This window comes from Mastigoproctus giganteus, chromosome 6 (genome assembly GCF_048544385.1).
Source record: "Mastigoproctus giganteus isolate SK-2022 chromosome 6, ASM4854438v1, whole genome shotgun sequence".
NCBI lineage: Eukaryota > Metazoa > Arthropoda > Arachnida > Uropygi > Thelyphonidae > Mastigoproctus > Mastigoproctus giganteus.
Window position 1 is genome coordinate 137,058,870 of NC_143580.1, and position 16,053 is coordinate 137,074,922.

At 37.3% G+C, this 16,053-nt stretch overlaps 1 protein-coding gene across 2 annotated transcripts in view; it reads right to left on the minus strand.

The window, feature by feature from the left end:
* Positions 1 to 16,053, minus strand: part of Tango1 (transport and golgi organization 1) — a 528,108-nt gene that overhangs the window by 314,281 nt on the left and 197,774 nt on the right. For both annotated transcript variants that reach the window (XM_090376510.1, XM_090376509.1), the window contains exon 10: positions 5,939 to 6,049. In XM_090376510.1, coding sequence (XP_090232636.1) covers positions 5,939 to 6,049 — 111 coding nt within the window. The remainder of the gene's footprint in view (positions 1 to 5,938; positions 6,050 to 16,053) is intronic.

Sequence of the window (16,053 nt, forward strand, 5' to 3'; positions counted from 1 at the left end):
AAAGCACTGCTGCTACCCATATAGTAGCAGCAGTGCTTTTTTGCCTGTTGCAGTAGCATACTATCATTAGTGTCATTAACAACCTTGCCAACCTTCGTATTGTCTGCAAACTTAGACATTAAGCCTGATATATACCTTCATCAATATCAGTGATAAATACTGAAAACAACAATGAGCCCAACACCAAACCCTGAGGGAATCTCTCCTAATAACATTAGTCCTCGAAGAGTAGTGTCCATTGATTACCACTCTCTGTTTTCTCCCACTCAACCATCCTTTTATCCATTGTAGCAACTTGCCCTTAATGCCATACTGCTCCAATTTGTACAGTAGCCTTCCATGTGCAACACTATCAAAAGCTTTCCTAAAATTCAAGTATATGATATCAAAATTATTTTTTGCATCCAGTATCCAATTAAATTAGTCAGCCGAGACTTCCCCTTAACAAACCCATCTGAACTATAACTGCAGTCTTGTCTAGATGATCTGCACTGCTTCCTTAACCAGTGCCTCCATTGATTTCCCTGTAACTGGAGTTAAACTAATATGTCTGTAATTACTCATATCACCCTTTGATCCCCTTTGTGAATCGACAACACATTTTCACATCTCCAGTCCATAAGGACCTCCCCTGAGTGCAAGGAAGCTTTAATAATTATGGCTAGGGATTTGTTTACTTCCTTTAATATAACTGGATAGATTCCATCTACCCCAAGTGCTTTTCTTCTGTTCTATTTCAACAATTTATCCTCCACTTTGCTCTCAGTTATTACAAAATCATTTTGTTCCCTGTCAAAGTTTGATAAACTTCTGGCATTCACCTCCCTAAATAACTCCTCATGTGTGAATGTAGATGAAAAATACTCATTCAGTTTGTCAGCTACCTAAGCATGAATCAACAATCAAACCATTGTCGTCAAGTGGACCAATCTGATTCATCCCCTTCCTTCTAGCGTTTACATAAGTAAAGAAGTCTTTGCATCATTTGCCAAAGATTTCTCGCAATCTTCCTTTGCTTGCCTAACACCCTTTGTGACTTGATTACAGACTATCTTACATCCACTACAGGCATCTGCTGATAATTTATATGTATCTCATGCATTTTTCTTCTCTGCCACGAGTCTCACTTGCAGAAAGAAAACTGTATGCCCAACTACAAAAAAGTCAGAAAGCCATAAGATGGGAGCTTATTTATAAGACCCTTATGCTAAATACAATCAAAAACTCTAGAAATATCAAAAGCAATTGTTTGCCATTCACCAATGTTTTCCTTTGAATCCACAGATGGGTAACATAAACCATTATATCACCAGTGGCTCGACACTCACAGAATTCATAATGGCTATCACTGATTGGCTGGAAGGTTTTAATCTAGTTTAGAAGTTGGTGGTAAATGGTTTTTTTTGTCAATTTGAAAATAATAGAGGTAAGTTTAATGGGATAACTGGAAGGAAGGGATATGTCACCCTTTTTAGGAACTGGCTGGATATGAGCAAATTTCAGAGCAGTAGGAAAAACAATGGTGGAATAATAAAGTGTAAAAAGTCAACACAGAATAGGAGCACAGGTTTTGAGAACAAGTGGAGAAATGCCATCACAATCTGGTGATTTCTTGGTGTTAAGATTGTTCAAACATTCTTCTTCTGACATCCTTTTGATAGAGGACTACAGGAAGCACTGAACAGAGGGTACTAAGAATGGCAGGGGGGTGGTTTACCAAGTTCATTAATATAAGAGTTATAAGAAAAGTAAGTCAGATTTATCTTTAGCTGAGGAGGCAATAGAACCATCAGGTTTTAAGAGGGCTGGAGTATAGATGGATCAAAGTTGCAGCCAACAGCTTTGACAAGAGACCACAATGCTCAAATAACATTTGGACAGGAAGCAAGTTTTCTGCTTTTACTACATTAAAAATCTAGGTTGGATTGATGCTTCCCATTTTGAATTTACTGTTGATCACATCACCAGTTGTGATCAACTGGTGATGTGATCAACCATCATCCCACAGTATAGGAAAAATAAGGGTAGGAGTGTGTTATAGGCCTAATGACTTGAATGAGTACAATGAACAATTGTACAGAGAAATAGAGTGGGCCAGTAAATTAGAATGTCTTATAATGGGGGATTTTAACTTCCCAGATATTGACTGGAACTTGTGGATTGGTCACTCACACACTAGTCAGACTTTTGTGGATTTATTGGATGATTGTTTTCTGCAGCAGCATGTTCGAGAGGCAACCAGAGAAAGTAACACTCTTGATCTGGTTATCAGCAGTGATCATTCGTGTATTAAGAATTTGCAGATAAAGGAACCACTAGGGGGCAGTGATCACAGTGTGCTGAAGTGGGATTTACTCAAAGAGGTAACTACCGTCAGGGGTAAAGGAAAGGGTTTTTGCTTCCGTAAAGGGGAGTAGAGTGGTCTCAGACAGTTTTTAAATTCTGTACAGTGGGATCAACTGACGATGTTACCAACAGTAAATTCTAAGTGGGAAGCATTCAAGGAATTAATCGTGGAAGCTACTAGACTTTATATACCGATTAAGAAATATCGTTCAAGGTTTAGGCCTAAATGGTTATCAAATGAACTAATGAGACTCGTGACAGAGAAGAAAAATGCATGGGATGCATATAAATTATCAGGTGACGCAGAAGCCTGTGGCAGATATAAGCTAGTCTGTAATCAGGTCACAAAGGAGGTTCGGCAGGCGAAGGCGGATTACGAGAAATCTTTGGCAAAAGATGCTAAGAAAAACAGCAAGGATTTCTTTACTTATATAAACTCTAAAAGGAAGGGGATGAATATGATTGGTCCACTTGACATCGATGGTTCGACTGTTGATGATCCTGCTCAGATAGCAAACAAACTGAATGAGTATTTTGCATCTACATTCACACGTGAGGAATTATTACAGTTTGAAAATGGAAGAAGGTTATCAAATTGTAGCAGTGTGCTTAATGATTTTGTAATAACTGAGAACAAAGTGGAGGAGAAATTGTTGAAGTTAAACATAAGAAAGGCACCTGGGGTGGATGGGATCTATCCAGTTATTTTAAAGGAGGCGGCAAAGCAACTAAGCAAACCCTTAGCCATAATTATGAGAGCATCCTTGGACTCAGGGGAAATTCCCACGGACTGGAGATGTGCAAATGTGTCCCCAATTCACAAAGGTGGATCGAAGGGTGACACGAGTAATTACAGACCAGTTAGTTTAACTTCTGTTCCGGGTAAAATAATGGAGTCACTGGTTAAAGATGCATTGCAGGATCATCTAGACAAGACTGCAGCAATAATTCAAACACAGCATGGGTTTGTTAAGGGAAAGTCTTGTCTGACAAATTTGATTGGTTATTATGATGTGGTCACAAAGGAACTGGATGCAAAAAATAATTTTGATATCATATACTTGGATTTCAGGAAAGCTTTTGACACTGTTGCGCATGGAAGACTACTGTACAAATTGGAGCAGAATGGTATTAAGGGTAAGTTGCTACAATGGATAAAAGGATGGTTAAGTGGGAGAAGACAGAGGGTGGTAATCAATGGGTGCTGCTCTTCGTGGACTAATGTTATTAGTGGAGTCCCACAGGGTTCGGTGTTGGGTCCACTGTTGTTTTGTGTATTTATCAATGATATTGATGAAGGTATATCAGGCTTAATGTCGAAGTTTGCAGATGACACAAAGGTTGGCAGGGTTGTTAATGACAGTAATGGCAGTGTGCTACTGCAACAGGATCTAGATAATTTGGGCAGATGGGCTAAGAAGTGGCAACTGAAGTTCAACCTTGACAAATGCAAAGTACTGCATATGGGTAGAAGTAACCCCAGAGAAACGTACCAACTGTGTGGTACTACACTTAAGGTGGTAGAAAATGAAAAAGACCTGGGAGTAATTGTGCAGGCAGATATGAAGTTTTCTGAGCAATGCAGACAGGCTGCTAGGGCAAGTCATGGGGTTTTGTCAATGATATATAGGAATTTTGCTAGCAGGGAAAAGGAGGTGATTGTCCCTCTGTATAAGGCAATGGTCAGGCCACGCCTTGAGTACTGCGTACAGGTCTGGAGGCCTCATTTTAGGAAGGATGTAGATTTGCTTGAGCGTGTACAGAGAAGAGCAACACGATTGGTGAGGGGAATGAAAGGATTCTCTTACCAAGAGAGGCTTAAGTTCTGCAAATTGCAGTGGCTGGAGACTAGGCACCTGCGCGGTGATCTGAGTGAGGTCTATAAGGCCTTGAATGGGTTGAGCACGCTGAATTCTGATGGGATCCTTCCACTTGTTCAGATTACGAACCTACGGGGACATAAGTTCAAATTAAGAAAGGGACAGATGTAGAATAGATGTGCGGAAATTTGCCTTTAGCCAGCGGGTGGTTAATTGCTGGAACAAACTTCCATCTGTCGTTGTGGAAGTTGATAGGTTAAATAAATTTAAGGAGGAACTGGACAGGCATTTGGAGGGAATGGTGTGATTTTTTTTTTTTTTTTTTTGGCTGATGCTGCATAAGCTCCTACACTTGCTTTCTTGCATCATGTGCCACTACTACCACTACTACAACTACTACTACTACTATAGAATTTAAAAACTGTCTGATACCACTGTAGTCACCTTTACGAAAGCAAAATCCCTTCCCTTTCCCACTGATGGCAGTTCCCTCTTTGAGTAAATCCCATATCAGCACACTGTGATCACTGCCACGTAGTGGTTCCTTTATCTGCAGATTCTTAATGCATGAAGAATCACTACTGATAATCAGATCAAGAGTATTACTCCCTCTAGTTGCCTCCCGAACAGGCTGCTGTAGAAAACAATCATCCAATAAATCCAAAAAAGCCTTGCTAGTGTGTGAATGACCAACTCACAAATTCCAGTCAATATCTGGGAAATTAAAATCCCCCATTATAAGACACTCTGATTTACTGGCCCACTCTATTTCTCTGTACAGTTGTTCAATATACTCATTAGAGTCATTAGGCCTATAACATACACCTACTCTCAATTTTGCTTTCCCAGTGCTTATGTCACACCAAACTGACTCGACACTGCACTGTCCACCCATGTTTACTGGCTGTACTACCTTGGATTTTGTGTTTCTTAACTAATAGCATAACCCCTCCTCCCTTCCTATCCATGTCTATTCTTCCTGTACATGTTGTACTCCCCAAATTCAACTTCTGCATTCCCTACATCTGTGCGACACCACATCTCTGATATCCCAACAATATCTGCCTTGGATGTTTTGACCAACACCTCAAATTCATCAAATTTATTTACCAAACTCTTAGCATTGGTGTACACGCAAGTATACATGCACCTGTTCCTATTCTTAGCTACCCTAATGCAGTCCATGTATTTCCTTGTTTCACAATGACTCTCAGCAGTCTATGGAATCCCCTGATCATGTACAGAACAGGAGTTATGAAAATTTAAAACTGAACAAGGACTTTATAATGACCCTGTATAATACTCACATGAAATCACTGATATAAAGGCTCTATATGAGTATTAAATTGTAATTTATAAAATCTCTAACTAAATTTAAAAATGAAAATCACTAGGATTATTAAAACTATTTATTGAACACAATTTAATATATTAATGAAGTAAAATAAAAATGGTAAAAGTTTTCAAAACATTGTTTCCAAGACACAACTCAAAAATTCTTCAACTGCACAGTTTATAGCCTCGAACCCATTCCAAATTAATGTAACTCAATATAAACATTTATAATTTTCCTTCTAATTTTATCAGTCTTTGAATGAACACAATATTTTCCAATAGTGAAGGTGTTGTATCCAGGATAAGAACAAAAATATCATCCTTAAGTAAAATTAAGTGAAGGTAGGGGAAAAAAAATCTTAGTTTTAAAGATGACTAAAATAAATCAATGACAATAAAATATAAGGCTGAAACAGATATTAAAACTTAAAACATACTTGTTTCTCCATTTCTTCCTGGTGCCTATGAAGTTCTATTATTTTGTGGCTGTCTAATTCTGTTTGTTTATGCAGCTTATTAAGTTTCAGAGACAACAATGAATTTTCATTCTGTAAAATAAATTATCATATTATCAAATTCAAACTGAAACAAAAATCAATTTGTTTTGCAATGTTACATTATATTGTTTCAAAACTGCTTCCTAAACTCACTACTCTAAAAAGACTAGAATTCGAACTACTTTTTTTTCCCCCTATGATATTATAAAGAAAGTCCTCTCCCTCAAAAATAGCAGAACAGTCACATTCTCCCCTCCCCACCTCCCTATTGTTCTATCTGAAATGTTTTGAATAACCTGGAATTTTACTTTCGTTTAAGAAAAGCAATCATTGAGAAGACTAAGTGGAAAAGGATGCTGAAGTCATGGAGACTACTGGAGTACTGTTTTCCTAATTTATGACGGCCCTCCACTTTTCTCCTCTTTATATGATATAACTGAAAAAATGGTACTGAGAAAAAAGCAAGTAGTAAATGTGACTGATCTACCTATACAAAACATCAATACCAAAAGGTATCCAGTTTCTTGTATAATCTCATCTTTTAGCTTGGTAATTGACAGTGTTTAGCACCTAAGCAAATTACCCAAAGTTGTCAGTGACACCTTTGGGCAGTTGCTTAGGCACATATGAAAGAATATATTATAATTTGCTTAGATACATATAAAAGAATATACTTTGTTTAGAACATATGAAGGAATATCCTTGCTAAGACATATATGAAAGAATATGCTATTACTTTCTGAGTTGAAATGATGAAGCCATATCTCATCCACCATTATCACCTTGTGCAAAACCCTCACTATCTTCAGTACCCATCCATTGCAGCGCTTGACAAACCTATATGTAAACGCTGTTGCTCAGGTGTGCATAGTCTTGGAATCCAGTGCACACAAACATATGCCAAATCCAAATGCATTAGGAACCATGCATGCTTCCTAAATATCTCTGCCAGTTGCCTTACTGTCATATGACGATTTTCTCTCACAATTACAGAAGAAATGTTTATAGTTCTGTGGTGAGTGGCTGAAACTCCAGGACTGTCAATTTTTGTGAGTGAATCACATCCATCTTTAAACATTCTAAAACACCTGCAAGCTGCTATATAGAAGTGTAGATTCACCATAACAGTTCTTCAGGTTGTCTGAATAGTTCATTATACTCATCACAATCATTTGACCTATATATAAGACAACCATACTCTTATTTTTCTTTTCCCAATGTTTATGTCACACAAAACTGAACCAACATTGCACCGGACATCCATGTGAAATGGTTGCACAACCACCACTTCCTGTTCTATCGATATGCATTGTACTCACCATATTCAAATTATGCATTTCTTATGTCCGAGTGGCACCATCCTCTGATATCCCAACATTGTCCATTTGATAACTTAACTAGTACTTCAAATGCACCGAATTAGTTTACTATAGTCCCAGCATTAGAAATCAAAACACAATGCGGACTCTATCAAAAGAAAAACAATGGGGAAAAAAATTCATTAAAAATTCCTGTATTGGGATTTTTTAATGGATTATTTATATATCCTTTAAAAATATTATATAATGAGTGCTTAAACAGGAAAAGGATCCAAATATTGCTGCATCTAATGCACAATCGTACACAAGTAATTGTGGGAGTTTGTGTGTTGGGTGAATCCATATTTGAAACTGCTCCCTTGTTGGTTGCTCATGGCCCACCACAGTCAAGGTATAAAAAGAATAGTGTTGAACAGGTCAACACTGCCTCACACTGACAGAATTGTAAAGGATTATGCAAGTGGATGTTCATGGTGAGCAAAGAGTGAAATGCATTGTACAGGTTCAATGGTATGTCAGCCTATGTTCTACTTTTATAATTGTTATCAGGAGTGAGACTCATGCAAATATAATAAATCTTCATTAAAAAGCAAATCAATACTTCTAAAATGGACTGTGATTTTTCACTTCCATGAAATTCTAACTCACATGCTAAGTTAAAATCTGGGGAAAAATTTTGGGATTTGTAAAGAAACAAAATGTTTCTTTATATCTCCATTCAAATAAAACATTTCAACTTCAGTGATGAGTGCACTCATCACTGAAGTTGAAATGATTGATGAACTTTCTTCTTCTTTAACAAGGAAATTAATGAAGTTTTTGCTTGTAATAATGAATATGCTTTTAGTATTTGCAATTTGTGCAACTGTGGGCTCAATAATTCTCAGAGTTCTTCAGTCTACATGGTAGATAGACTGAAGTACTGTAAACGGATTATCTTGAGAGACTGGTTATATTCGAGATAAACTGGTTATCTTGAAATGTAGATTTCCTAGAATTTTGTACAAAAATTGTCCTCACATTTTCTAATTTTATCAAATTCACAAGTCTTCCTTTTTTTTTTTGGGCATGTAATAAATAACTTGTATGAAACAAATTTCTGTATAAGTCATGGAATGGAATAGTATTAAGTATTTGCATATAGTGCAAGGAAGCCACAGGCTTTTGCTGCACCAGCTAAAAAAAAGATAAAACAATACAAATTATGCACTCTGCTCCCCACATATGTAACTATCCAGTTGATCTTGAATTTATGCAAACTGTCAACCTCAACTACTTGTGGAGGTAACTTGTTCCAGTAATCAACAACTCACTGGCTGAAAGTAAACTTACTACAATCCAATTTAGACCTCTTCCCCCTGTAAATTTAATTTATGGCCTTTAGTTCTGGTATTATTTATAACTGTGAAAATTCTGTCTTCATTCATTTTACTAGCCCCTCTCAGAGCCTTATAAACCTCAACCAGGTTCCCTCTAAGATGCCAGGTCACCAAGCTCTGTAGCCTAGATAATTGAAGTCTTATCTCATATGGTAACCTACTGATCTCAGCCTGATGACTGATCTCACCATACGAGCTATCCATCTTTGGACCCTTTCAAGAAGCTCAATGTCTTTTTTCAGATGAGGTTTCTATAACTGGACACAGTATTCCAAATGCAATCTTACAATTGCCTTATACAATGGGATTATGATCCACCATCACTATAGGATATTGTTCAATAAATCATCAAAAGGACACTATGGGCTGCCCTGGCCATTTGTTTACACTGCTCAGAGAACTTCATATCTGCCTGTATTGTAACTCCCAGATCTCTTTCTTTCTCTACTGTTTTTAATCCAGTCCAACTAAGTGTATAAGTTAATTTGGGATTGTTATTCCCCATGTATAAGACCTTTTATTTTGATGCATTAAAACAGAGCACTTTTCTGACCATTCTTGAAGCTTGTTCAAGTTATCCAGAAGGAGCACTTGTTGACACTGCTCATTAGCAGCTCTCCCAATCTTTACATTCTCTACTAATTTTGACATCACATCCTCTATCCCTTTATCGATGCCATTTATAAAAATCAGAAATAACAGAAGTCCAAGAATCAATCCTTGGGGGAACCCCACTTCTGATATTAAACCAATCTAAAGAATATTAATTAATCACAGCTCTCTGCCTTCTGCCCTGCAGCCACCCTGAGATCCATCTTAGAATCTTTTCAGTAATCCCAACATGTTCCAGTTTATAAAGCAACCTTTCATGAGGGATGAGTCAAATGCCTCACTAAAATCCAAATAAATTACATCAAAATTGTTCTCTACATTCAGGACATGAGTAACTGTGTCAAAATAGCCTACTAAATTAGTTAAACAATATTTTCTCTTAACAAAACCATGTTGCGTGTCCTTCAGAATGCCATTTCTATCTAAATTTCCCTGGATTGCATTCTTAATCACACCCTCCAATATTTTGCCTACCACCAAAATCAGACTAACTAGTATGTAGCTACTGACTTCACTCTTAGAACCACTTTTATGTGCTGGCAATATGATGGCTTCCTTTGGATTCCAATCCAAAGGAATCTCTCCTTAGTCCAATAATGCCCTCATAATTAACCTCAATGGTTCAATACACTCTCTGGCCACCTTGCACAAAATTACTGGGTATATGCTGTCAACTCCAAAAGCCTAACCTGCCTTTAGACTCAAAAGATTTTCTAATTAGCAGTCATCTGTAATTTTGAAATCACTAATTTCATATGCTTCAGCCTCAACTACATGGCCTTTCCTCAGCATGAAGGGTCTTTCATCAATAAGGACCCTTCAGGATTACAGATGACTGCAAACTACCTATTCAATTTATCAGCAACATCAACTGGGAATTTCTAAGAATTTTCTAAGAATTTCCTACACTCAGTGCACAAGGGTCCAATCTGATTTGTTTTTTCTTCTTTGTATTCACATACATGAAAACAAGTGAAGTACCTACTGGAAGGCTGTTTCCCATATTATTTGTGGAAACTTTGTTGAACTTGAACTGTGGACTTTTATTGTTCAAAGAGAAATATAAACTATGCTCAAGACCATTCCTAGGGAATGTGGTGCCCGGGTGTCAATCATAATTTGTCCGCCCCTCTCAAAAATATCTATATATTTTGTTGTACTTTTATTCATATACAGGTCAACCATCACTAATCCGGCAGCATTGGGACTTGTGGAGTGCCGGATTAGTGAGTTTGCAGGATCACCGGTGGTTATTTTAGTATATACATTTTACCAAACAGCTAATCACCTCCTTCTGCCCTTAACACATTGACTACTAAGCTAGTTTAAGAAAAAAATTCCCAAAAAATATTTAGGAAATAATTTGATTAGTAATTCTAAAATAAATATTGTAATGTCAGTGTTGTCGTTTTTTCGCTTAAAATATAAAATAAAAAAGTTTTGTTTTTTTTTTATGTCGCATATATGTGGCCAATGTGGCCACATACGTTGGTTACTTTATTTCTTGAGAAGCCATGTTGGCCACATACGTGTGACGCTATTACGGCATGCATATGAAGGTTGTTTGTGATTAGTTTATTGCGAGCGCTACAATAAAACTAATTACGATAAAATAAACTCTCAAACATCACAATAAGTTTGTCAGTATTGTTAGAGATTTTGTGAAAACAAGTTCGTTAGCGCGCTGTATTATCCATCATATTGTGTTGTGTTTTTCCGCAAGTTTGTATAAGTGTGTTGTAAAAAAAAAAAAAAAAAAAAAATCTAAAAAGGAATGGCTAAAAGAAAATTACTAAGATAAGAGGAACTGAGAAAAATTGCTGGAATTTACAATTAAGCAGAGTTGAACTTCTCAGACACACCGCTGTCGAGTTTTTTCAGAAGTTCAACTTTATCTGTTAGGGACAATGTATGGTGTCTGTGCTTTACCATGAGAGGCACTTCCTTTATGCATTGGAACCATGGTTGGGGCTAAATGTGAGCAGGTTATAATAATAAATGCAGAAAAACAAGTGGGGATGGCTTGCCAGTGTTTACGAGTTCGCGCCTACAGCTGATGCTGCAGCCAACGCCACCAAAACAGTAGCGGCAGATTGGTGCACCGACCCGGGAAATTTGAAATTAGATTCGCGGAAATTATGTCCGAATTAGTGGTGGAACCGAACTACTGGTGGCCGGATTAGTGATAGTCGACCTGTAATGATAATTAATAACAAAAGTAATACAATTATAATTATTGACAATGAAATTTACATAATCACAACTAATAAAAATTATAAATTAAAAATTAATTAGAAAGAAACAATGAAGTAAAGGTTATACATACAAAAGCATTATGTTTATATATAAATTATATTATATAATTAAAAATTTTATAATATAATTTTTGATTTTAATATTAATACTTTTATACTAACAATCAAAATAAATAAATGTGCATTGAAAGAGACTTAACAGAAAAAAACCTTAACAGATATACATTAAAAAAATCAATTTCATAATAAGGGAGTGAGATTAAAGTAATAAAATTTAAAGATAACAGTACTATATCTTGATGCCACTCTATGAATGGCAAAAAATAATTTAGAGCGACCAAATCATACAGAAATGAAATGTATCTGAATAAATTTATGTCTGTTGCCTTTTGGCAACTTAGAAATTGGCTAAAATTCAGTTTAGGGTGCACCCTTCAGACTGTTGTGAGAAGGCAGTGATTGACCGGTGGAGGCTCTGCACACCCACTGTTTGATTCGATGCAAATTCGTACTGATTTTAGCGGCAAATGCAAAATTATCATGCTGTTGTTCAGTTGTTTTTGTGCTGCTTTGCTGCCCTCGGTTATTGTTATTCTGTGTTCATGCTTTGCAAAAGGATAGCAGTAACACTGTAATTGAATGGTGTATGAGTGTGAATTTGATAGCTTCGGAATACAAGTGTTTTCAGTGTGGATGCTTGATGAAGTGTATGAGCCGGCATGCAAGGACTGATGAGGTGAGTTTTTTTTTTCTTTTTGTTTTCAAGTTGTTTCTTGATGATTTGCTTTTTTTCAAGTAATTGTTTGAGTTGTTAGTATCAGGTTCTCTTCAGAGTAGCGGGGGTGTGGGGATGGTAGCCACCATAAAAAAAAAAAAAAAAAAAAAAAAAAAAGAGTCATTTCTGTTGACATGCATGAGAACTCTCATTGTTAATACTCAAGAAATCGTCTAGTAATGCATGGCCACAAAAGTGGGGGTTTGGGGGTGCCCCCCAAAAGCATTTCTGTTGACATGCATGAGCAATTCTCATTGTTAATGCATGTAAAATCGCTAGTAATATATGGGTGTTTCCCCCCCAGAAAAACTATGTTTTCGTCCAGCAAAACAGGCAAATAGACCAGAGAACACATAATTTAAGACGAAATATACATGGGTAGTTGAAATTAAATTTCTAGGTAACTCTAATATAATAATAGTAATGTATGGGCAAGAAGAATTAGTGGTTGTATGTGGTGTTAATTTTTGTTAGTTGTTTAAAAACTTGCCATTTCTTTTTCTTCATTTCAGCTTCGACATATTGTGATATCACATGACATCTCCAAGAAATGTGCAGGTGAAGAGAAGAGGGAGAAAGCAGTGAGTGGGCGAAGTCTTGACTGGTCAATCACTGCCTTCATCCTCTTCTTCTTGTGGACAGTCTGGAAGTGCACCCTAATCTGAATTTTTATCCAGAAATTAATGTTGGCTCTATTTTTTCTCGATTTACAGTGTGGCCTCAATAAACGAAATAATAATAGTTTTAAAATTGCTTATCTTTGTACCACTATGACAGTACTATTCAGAATCACTAATATTAGAAAAAATTTATGCACCGACCAATGACTGGCACCTCCTTAGCCAGGTGGGCAGGAGCAGCAGTGCGTAGCACATACGCACTGCGCTTCTTGATAGATCTGGGATTCGAGCCCGTGCCCACCAAATATGGAGGATGCGGAAAGGTCAGGGAATGACCACCGCATATCTCCGGAGCAATATGGCCTTAGTTGCTAATGCTCCTAAAAGCCAAATAACAAACAAACCGACCAACGATTCAGCTTCGATATTTATTATCAAATAACAAGTAATGTATATGCAGTGGAAAATCTTAGTGGCACATCACTTCAATTCAATGGGCAAAACCATAATGAAGTAGGAACTCAATGGCTGGTCATTGCCACAGGCTGCTGCATGTTCTACATAGGAAGATGTCTCAGAACTTAGCTTGTCTTATATAGACCCAGGGCATGAATGAGATGTGCCATCTTCCTAAGCAGATTAACTCCTCGAAATTCCATTCATTAATAGAAAACAAATGAGTCCTGCACAATTTCCTAGAAAGGTACTGTGAACTTTTCTGGAAATTTTTTGACCAAGAAAGTACAGCCATATAAAAAAAGATGACATTTAAAATTTCCTTTATACATGTATGTAAGTTTCAGATTTTCAGGCACTCTTTGAACGTTGGCACCTGGGTGCAGTGCACCCCTTGCACTTTCAGAACGGCCATCCCCTGACTATGCTTATTCTGTTCCCCCAAAAGTTGCCATCTATTTTTGTTTGTTTCATTTTTGTGCATACTAATTACCAACAAAATTCATAATTATTAGTCACCAATATAAACTTTATAACTATGGCTCTCGTTCAATTATGCTGAAACAGAGTGTAACTGGGTCCTTGGGGCTGTCACAGACATTCTCTCAGGTATGTCAAGCTGGGCTTTCTATCTGGGAGTCTAAAATGCTGATCAAACTGATATTCAGGTGACACTCAAAGTCAAGTGGACTGAATTTCTGCAAAGTTTGCACCTTCACATTGGTGGGATTGTTAGTAACTCTGGGTATAACCCCCACGTGCAGGTCCTGAAATACAGCACCTAACATACTGGAAGTGACAACCCAGGCATGAACCAACGTAAATAGGGGTCAAAGTGTGGTGCTCTCACCACATGGAAGAATGCCATCCCTCTGTGTTACCAGGCAATACTAGGTGGTAAATGATGCTCATCAACTGGTGCCATACCACTACTTTGCTTATTCGAGGCTTGAAGCGGTGGAACCCATGTTTAATCTCCAGCAACTCCTCTCCCATTTCTATTCCATCATGCAGTATGATTGATGTTGTTTGAAGTTACGATGGACATCACAATGAGAACCAATCTTCCTTACATTTCAAGGGTACAGTTAAAAAACAGTGTTTCCAGGCAGGCAGGCTGCTAGCTAGTCCACCGAACTGATAACTCATTAGACCAGCTAGTGTATAACCTTGCTGCCTCTACTCTGCCAGATAGTGAATGGAGGAAGTCAGAGCAGTGTGTATGCGGGGGGCCATATACTCAAGGAGCTGGATATACACCATATCCAAAAATTTCATTACTTCATGCAGCATGTCTTCCCCACCTTTTTTTTTTTTTTTTTATGGTGGCTACCATCCCCACACCCCCGCTACTCTGAAGAAGCCTCTCAAACACTTCCTAGTTAATTTCACAAATATATGTAGACTCAGTTTCAATCTCAATCATGGCCATTTCCACTTAGGCTGCCAAACCCCATGTACCTTTTCTGACAAAATCCCAATTATTGATTTATTCAACCACTGCTCATCTCAGTTGTCCAAATTATTAGCAGTATGATTCCTTTCACTTCAGCTGAGGTATTTGTGATATGTCCGCTCTGATATTCTCTGTCAGAACTGGAATCTCCTCTTTTCGAACTTCTCCGCCTTATAATCTCTCTACCAAATTCTGTCAAATTCATCTGTTGCCTCTATTATTTTCCCAACTCCACCAATTACTTGGAACTCTTTGGCTTCCCCTCTTTGAAACTTGAATTTCTCCAGTCCAACTTCTCTAACAGTGAGGTAATTTATTTTCCTTGGTGATTTTAATGTTAACTCCAGCTGGCTTTCATTTTTTAGTCATATGGACCCAGTTGGTAAAGATGCTGAGGCTTTTGTAACTGCTAATTATATGCACATATTTTTCATTTATCTACTAGAATATCATACAATCCTAACCACATAGCCAACACTCTTGATCTTTTTTTTTCACAAACAACCCTTCTAAGTACATGATGGTTGAGGTCAGTCATCTAGGGGCACCTCAGATCACAACTTGGTGATGGTCTTTTCTCCAGTGGAGCTTTTCTCTGGTGGCCATTCTCAATCTTGTGTTCACTGGCATTAAAAGAATGTGAAGTGGAATGATCTGCAAGATTTCTTTTTTTTCTTTTTCTTGGTTGGATTACAGTTTCAAATCATCTGACATCAACGTTTGCTCAGACTGTCAGTGAAATTATTCTTGTAGGGAAAATATTTTATTCCACATTCCATCTTAAAATCTCATCCTTTATCTAAACCTTGGTTTTTCAATAAATGTCCTAAGGCTGTTCAAGATAAGAATACTGCATATTGCATTCGCTTGTATCCAAATCTCCAGGTTCATTTTATGCTAACACCAAAGCTCACAACAATTGTAAAATAGTTATTAATTAGTCCAAACTAGATTTTGAACAGGCTAAGAGTAGAAAACTTGCTTCTTGTCCAAATGGTAGTTAGGCATTCTGGTCTCTTGCCAAAACCATTGGCCATCTCTATTTCCACCTATGTCAAAACCAGATTGCTATATTGCTCTTCAGCCAAAGATAAAGCTGATCTGCTAGCATCTTACTTTTCTTTTAACTAGTGTATTGATGATCATGCTAAACCACCTCCTACCATTCCCAGTATACTCCACA